Source organism: Cynara cardunculus (assembly GCF_001531365.2).
Source record: "Cynara cardunculus var. scolymus isolate 2C chromosome LG 3, CcrdV1, whole genome shotgun sequence".
NCBI lineage: Eukaryota > Viridiplantae > Streptophyta > Magnoliopsida > Asterales > Asteraceae > Cynara > Cynara cardunculus.
In genome coordinates, this window is record NC_037530.1 from 25549198 (window position 1) to 25557538 (window position 8341).

General features: G+C 33.8%; 1 protein-coding gene across 1 annotated transcript; it reads left to right on the forward strand.

Moving 5' to 3' along the window:
* Window positions 1-1387: 1387 nt before the first annotated feature.
* Window positions 1388-1971, forward strand: LOC112510559. Its single transcript, XM_025116024.1, has one exon. The coding sequence runs from the start codon at window positions 1452-1454 to the stop codon at window positions 1833-1835; it is 384 nt and encodes a 127-aa protein (XP_024971792.1). The 5' UTR covers window positions 1388-1451; the 3' UTR covers window positions 1836-1971.
* Window positions 1972-8341: the final 6370 nt, after the last annotated feature.

Sequence of the window (8341 nt, forward strand, 5' to 3'; positions counted from 1 at the left end):
GCTGGAACTGAAAATACAGAAACATAAATACAACGTATAAGTGAAAAGGAATTATCATCAAATCACTGAGAGAGAGGATCATAAAAAAATTTCACGATTATGAAGAAAAACTTGGGTGTCAAACCATTCCTAGCTTAAGGGGGTGTGTTAAAATATTAAGCTAGTTATGGTTAATTGACCGTTAATATCGTTGGCTATCGTTAATTAAGTTAGTTAATTATCAATTAGTTATTTTTGGAAAGATGTGACAGTTATTTAACTGTCATACATGTTCATTAAGGTCGTGTCTTTTGGTCAAAAGGTGTGTCTTTTCGCCATGTATATATACTCATCTTTGGTGTCCTATAATGTTTGATGATCATTAAATACAGGAAAACAATTTATATGTTTTATTAAATCCAATAATATTGACGGAATTTAATTTAATTTTTAATTAAATAAATTTCGTCGATAATTTGTCGGCATTTTTATTCAAAAGTTTTTTGTTTGTTAAAATGAGTAAACTTATTGACGGGATACCGGCTAAATTTATTAAAAATTAAATGAAATTTCATTTATAATCCATTAATAATTTTTTTATGGATAAAAGTTTTAGTTTTAATAAATTCCAACGAAATATAAATTGATCTGATATCAAGTTATTTTTTTAATTTACCGACTCATACCAACGAAAATCAATGGATATGGGTCAATTATTGACTACGATCGGTCCGATCCGCCAACAATTACTAGCGGGAATTTCCATTATTAAAGGATATCTACGTAATAGCATATTAATTCATCTAATGGTAATATTACATGATAATGATAAAATTTTATTTCCACCATCGTGAGTAAATATTAGTTTACATTGATTGAGAACCTTCATGGAAAGGATATGGAGGGAGTTCATAGTATTGCGTATGCAACTACGACTTGGTCTTTTAGTGGATCACAAAAAGTGACATCGCTTGCCATAATCAATTCACTATATATATATATATATATGTATATATATATATATATATTATATCACCAGAATTTAAAGCAAAAGTTGTATGTATATGTATATATGATATATATATATATATATATATATTACTTTAAAAAAGAGAGCAATATAATTAATATTTGTATTAATTTGCTTCCCTAACACATAGCTCCAGAAGCTTCATCAGTTGAAATCAAATCAAAGGTCTTCCATTCCACAGATTATGGCGGCTTTGGTCAAATTTTTATTCACTCACGTGTTTTAATATTAATACACATTCTTCGTTCTTTGCTAGGGTTGCTTCGTTGCCACTTTTGCATGCAGGCATAAGGTATATATATACCATCACCTTCATGCCATTTCTACAACCCACATTCTTTCTTCTTTCTCTAGACTTCCATTAGCAAACAAAACAATATCTTCATTCTCCAAATTCATCAATTATTCGCATCTCAATTTGTTTGTCAAACCCAATTTAGTAATGGCCACAAATCACTTTGTTTTCACCATATTTCTCCTTCTTCTCACCTCATTGTGCTTCAATATAGTGGCTCGACCAATTAATGTTGCCAAATCTATTGATGAGACAATGGACATATTTAGTCTTGCAGCTATTAAACATGGTGGAGGTCCAAGCGCAGGAGGAACGGGACATGAGTTTCCCACTGTTGATTATTTTGGGAATATCAAGAATTCAGGGCCTAGTCGTGGAGGGAAGGGACACGACTTTACAGATGATACGATACTTGGAGACATCAAAAACTCCGGTCCAAGTCCGGGTGGAAAGGGACATGGATTTTCTGATGCTGAATCTCTTGGGAACATCAAGAACTCTGGTCCAAGTGCAGGAGGAAAGGGACACTAATTAGCTGAGCAACAGTGAGGACCAGGTGTACTTCTAAGATAGAAAGAGTTTATCAATTTATATGGTGAGAGTGTTGGAGATATGTAGCCTGGCATATATAGCGTAAATCTTTTGTTAGAGGCAGATTGATCGAGACTATTTGTTGAGTAGTGTAGGAAGTAGTACTAGTAATTCGTTATTGTATTCTTGAGTCTTTTCTGTTACTTGTTTTAATTTGATTATTTTTTCAAGAAATTACGTTGTTTAATTTGATGAACATTTTCATTACAATAAAGTTTCATTCATGATATAATGCTTCGTATATCTTTTAGTAGTATAAAACTTGTAAACTGTAGTTAATTAATCTTAACTTTCTGATCACCAAGAAATAAATAAATGAGGTTGATCTCGTTTAAAAAAAAAGAGAAGCAACTATCGTAAATAACTTAGAATATATCTATACTATATTATAAAGCATTTGACTCAATCTCTTAAAACTAACTTTCAAAGCATTATGTACTAATATCTTATGCTAAATTACTTAATTTTCAATGTTACAAATTCTCAATGTTTTGGGTCAACCTATTAAACAAATCTAATCATCCCTAATCTATCAACTTTTAACAGATCCTCAGATTTATCAACTTTACCCATATCTTTCCATTACTCGATTGTTTCATTCATATCCTTCTATCTATCTATTTCAACAGATTTAGATAACTTCCATCAGGCGAATTGCTTCATCCATATATTTCTATCTATCTATTTCAACATATTTAGATAACTTTCAGAAGGCGAATTGCTTCATCCATATCCTTCTATCTATCTATTTCAACAGATTTAGATAACTTCCATCCGGCGGATTGCTTCATCCATATCCTTCTATCAATTTCAACAGTTTAGATAACCTCCATCCACTACAACAAAATCGGTTTTTTAGGATACTCTCAAATTCTAAATGTCCTAATAGACCTCTTTATAAACCTTAATTTATATGACCAAAAAAATAAAGTGTCTTATCTAAAGGTGTTGTAATAAGTTTATATGACGTTTTTTGTGTCGTAATAAGTTTTTTTAGGACACTTTTAATATAAAGTGTCTCATTATCAACTTTATAGGACACTATTTGAAAAATTGTCCTATAAAAACAAATATTCTATAAAAAATTGATTTTATAGAACATTTTCTCAAAAATGTCCTATAAAGTTGATAATGGAATGGTTTATATTAAAAGTGTCCTAAAAAACTTATTACGACGTCAAAAAAAGGTCATATAAATTTGTTACAACACCTTTAGATAAGACACTTAATTTTTTTTGGTCCTATAAACTAAGTCCTATAAAGAGGTCTATTAGAACACTTAGGATTTGAGAGGGTCCTACAAAACCGATTTTATTGTAGTGATCAGACAACAACTCAACAAATTTAGACAAATATACATATCGTTTTTCATTTCTATCATATCTTCTACTCATATATATTCGAAGCAGGTGCTTCAGGATACAGAAATATTGCAAGTTTCCAAGGTTAGTTTCCTTCAATCTTTTATTTTTATTTTCGATTTCAATTTCATTTATTCATACTATACGTATTTTCTACAATCTTTTGTTTTTTATTCAAACAAAGTCAACATCTTTCAAGGTTCGTTTCCTTGTTTTCTTCAATCTTTTGTTTGTTATTCAAGATTCAATTTCTAGGGGGTTTTTCATGATGAAACGAATGCATCAATGAAAAATGTTCTTTTTTGTGATTCCAGACATAATGATTAGGGGTTAGTACTCATATGACACTGGAATCCAGGCATTTCACTTGTTCTCTTTGTTCATCTATCAATGCTACTTTAACTGCAGATAAACATAATCAAATACAAAATAAAATTTTATTTTAAATATAAAAAATCTAAAATATAATTAGGATAATTATTGTGTTCTAGCAGAATACTTAATATTTATATTTATAAAAAATTATATTATTAAATAAAAAATAAATACTTCTTATTAAACCTAAATTAAATTATAATAAAAAATTTTGAATTAAAGAAATTATACAACAAAACAAGAATTTTCAATAGTTAATTTGATACTAATGTTAATATATTTTTTTCAATTGTTTATGATATTTTTAAATTTATATTTTATTCAAAAATAAAAACATTATTTTTTTCTCAAAATTATATAAAACCGTATTATAACATCGACATGGAACAAAATAAAATGAAACACTAAAACCGAGATGTATCGCGCTGCATTACGCGAGTACCATTCTAGTAAAACTATAATACATTTTAAATTATAATAGAGTCCCACTAAAACCAAAAGGAACTGATTCCCGTTTATGAACCTTTCATTCGCCAGATGGAAGGGACCGGCCCCTCTAAGTTGTAGCTTTTTTCATAAACCGGTTTAAGAACCTCCATCCCTTTAGCGTTGTGGTTGCAGGGCTGGCCTTGGCTATAGGTTGTGGCTCCTGAGAGCGATCTTCATGTGCAGGAGAATCCAAAGGAGCATCATCGGCCCAGTTCATTTTTCGTAGTAGTAGCCTAGTAGGCTTGATTGAGGACGGAAAAAATAAACTTATTATTTTTCATTGTTTAGATGCTCTCGATTCTCTATCAATCTTCATCATTCATCTCAAGCTCATTAATGGTAATTGTGTTGGAAATTGACAAAGCAAGAAAGTAATGGTTTTGGGTAAAAACCGTTGTGTATTTTATTTCACCAGAAGCTAGCTTTTTATAGGCTTTACATAAAACAAAAAAAGCTAAAAAGCAGGAAACTACCTAAAAAACAGTTAAAAGGAATCAGAAGCTAACGTTCTAAATACTTCCCTTCATTCTAGCACCTAACTTTAAATCAGAGACTTGACTTAGTCTTCAATACTCCCCCTTGATTCAAAGTTAGTGATGAGTAGTTGATCTCAAAATTCTTCAAACATGGCTCTTGGAAGAGACTTGGTGAATAAGTCTGCTAATTGTTGCTTTGACTTGCAGGATAGCAGCTGCACTTTTCCTTCAGCAACTAACTCTTGTATAAAGTGATGTTTAGTCTCGATGTGTTTAGTCCTACCATGTAATATCGGGTTCTTTGTTATGGCAATTGTTGACCTGTTGTCACAGAATATGGTAGTGGCTTCTTGTTGTGTTTGATTCAAGTCACTCAGCACCCTCCTCAGTCATACAACCTGGCAAGTTGTTGCTGTTGCGGCAACGTACTCGGCTTCTGTTGATGATAAAGCTATTGTAGCTTGCTTCTTTGATGCCCAAGTGACTACTCCTGATCCAAGAGTGAAACAATTTCAACTTGTACTCTTTATATCTCCTTTTCCTCTTGCCCAATCACTATGAGTGTAACCTGTCAATTCAAATGCTTTTTGCTTTGAATACCAAATTCCATATGCTGTTGTAGCAACGATATATCGAAAGATCCACTTTACTGCTCCAAAATGTTGCTTACTCGAGCAGTGCATAAACCGTGATACATGACTAACCGCATATGCTAAGTCGTGTCTTGTATGAGTGAGATATATCAAATGTCCCACAAGGCTTCTAAACTTCCTTGCATTTGTCAACCCTGTACCATCATCAATAACCAATTTCTCATTCACATTCATTGGTGTTCCTACTATTTTATAGCCTTCCATACCGAATTGCTTCAAAAGCTCTATGGCATACTTTTGTTGAGATAGAAATATACCATTTCTTCTCTGTTGTACTTCAAGGCCAATAAAGAAGCTCAATTTGCCCAAGTCAGTCATTTCAAACTTGTTCATCATATCATTCTTAAAATCAGAAATAAGTTTCATAGATGAACTTGTGTAGATCATGTCATCTACATACAAACTTACCAACATAATGTATTTAGCTCCTTGCATCTTTACGTATAATGTTGGCTCATTGGGGCTTCTTTCAAACCCATTTTGATGAAAAATTTCATCTAATTTTTTGTACCAAGCTCTAGGGGCTTGCCTAAACCGTATAGTGCTTTTTTCATTCTGTACACTTTGTGCTCTTCTTTGAGGACTTCAAAAATTTTGGTTGTTGAACATAAACTTCCTCTTTTAACTCCCCATTTAAGAATGCAGACTTCACCTCAAACTGGAAAATTGACCATTGCATTTATGCAATCAATGCTAGAATAACTCTCACTGTTTCAAATCTTGCAAGGGTGAGAATATTTCTTCGAAGTCTATTCCTTGTTCTTGAACATATCCGCGTACCACCAATCTGGCCTTGTGCTTATGGATTGTTCCATCAAGTGGAATTTTGTCTTTAAGATCCACTTAAGACTAATTGCATTCTTTTCTTTAGGTAGTTCAACTGGCTTCCAAGTTCCATTCTTTTTTATGGCACTGATTTCTTCTTGCATAGTTGTTCTCCAAACTTCATTGTTTATTGCAAGTTTGCCATTTGTTGGATCACCAACAAATAAGGCAAAATCACAACTTTTTCCTTCACTCTCGAAGTGCTTTTTTGGAATGTTGCCACACTTACTTCTTCGTGGTTGCATTTCTTCATGGTTTGTATCTTCTTGAGAGGACTCTAAACTGTTGCTACCATTTGAAGAGCTACCATGAGTTCCATTTGAAGGTTCTAAGTCACTGTTGTTGTCATCGCTTTGGTCATTAACCGGTTGTTCTTCTTGAAGGCCTTCTTGTACTTTTGTAATTATTGAACTGCTGGTGTTCTTAACCCAGACTTCTTGCTCATTAAACTGCACATCTCTATTGATAACAATATAATATTTGTCTGGATCGAAAAACCTATATGCTTTGGAGCTAGAAGAATACCCCACAAATATATATTTCTTTGTCTTTTGATCTAACTTGCTTCTACCGGAAGGAATCAAAGCATAACATATGCATCCAAATATATGCAAATGATTGACATAGAGTTTAGAGTCATACCAAGCTTCGTAGGGAGTGACATTCCAAACAGCTTTCGTAGGAGATATGTTGATCAGAAAAACAGCTGTTGCTACTACTTCGGCCCAAAACTCGTCTTCCAAGTTCTTGGTTTTAAGCATCGATCTTGCCATCTCGACAATAGTCTAGTTCTTTCGTTCCGCTATACCATTTAGTCCAGGAGTATAGGGGGCTGTAAGTTCTCTCTTGATTTCATGTTGGTCACAGAAACTACTAAACTCCTTTGAGAGAAACTCTCCTCCAATGTCCGTTCTCAATACTTTTATTTTTCTATTACATTGATTCTCTGTGAGGGCTTTAAATTTCTTGAAAAACTCAAAAGCTTCTAATTTATATGTAAGAAAATAAATCCAACACATTCGAGAGTAATCATCAATGAAGAGCAAGAAGTACTTATTGCCTCCAAAAGATTTTGTTTTCATGGGACCACATATATCAGCATGGACCAATTCAAGCTTTTCTCGTCCCTTTTTCCTTATCCTGCAAGGAATGATCTTCTTTTTTACTTCCCCAAGAAACACCCTTCACATGTATAACTTAATTCTTTAATGACTGGTAGCCCTTCCACCATTTCCTTGTTGGCAAGTAATTGTAGTCCTTTCACATACAGGTGACCATATCGTTGGTGCCATACATCAGTATTCTCCTGTCTACAACTCATCATCCCATACATATTTGTGCCAGCAAAGTCAACAAGGAACATTTTACTATCTGTCATGGCAGACTTTAACAAAACTTCACCTATCCTTTTCTTAACAGTACATTCATTATTCTCAAAAACAACAACAAAACCAGAATCTACAAGTGGTCCTACACTTAGTAGGTTATGTGCTAGACCTAGAGCATAATGCACATTTCGTATGAATCTGTCTTTGCCTTGTATCTGGACAATTATAGTTCCTTTCCCCTCAATTTGAACGTGCTTATCATCTCCCAAGCGAACTTGTGATTTCAAAGTTTCATCCAGATATTGTGCATGCCTGTCTCTGCTCCAACAATCATCTTCTTTGTGACCATATTTATTGCAGTAGGTACAGTGGACAATACTGTTCATTCTTTTGCGTCCTCTGCCTCTAAAGCCACCTCTTTCTCTACCATGATTTGTCAGACGAGTTTGTTATCCATGAACTTGATAGGCCTGCCCATCTTCTTTTGCAACATTTTTGTTTATTCTAGCCTCATGCGTTTGAAGAGATCACATGAGTTCATCAACTGAGAAAGTGGATAGATCTTTGGACTCCTCTATGGTTGCGACAACGTGATCAAACTTGGGTGACAGACTCCTAAGAATCTTTGCAATGACAATGGCATCTGCCACTTTATCACCATATGCTCTCATTTGGCTAACAATGCCTGAAATTGACGTCATTGGCTATCAGTAGCCGATGAAGAAGGACTCCAATGCCCCTCTGAAGGTCAGGACCAGGCCTCTAGGATCGCCTTAACCATAGGCGTATCTGCGATTCAGCGTCGCAATATAAATTATGTTGCGGTCATTTTCGATGACCTGGTGCTCAAGCTGAACAAGCGCCAGCGAGAAAAGGTGGTTCCTTACACCAGGTTCCTTTCAATGGTGTTTGCAAAGATCTTTAAAGATCTTTACGCCA

What these genes read in the sequence shown, in the direction of transcription:
- LOC112510559 (XM_025116024.1), top strand. Translation starts at nt 1,452, where the DNA reads ATGGCCACAAATCACTTTGTTTTCACCATATTTCTCCTTCTTCTCACC.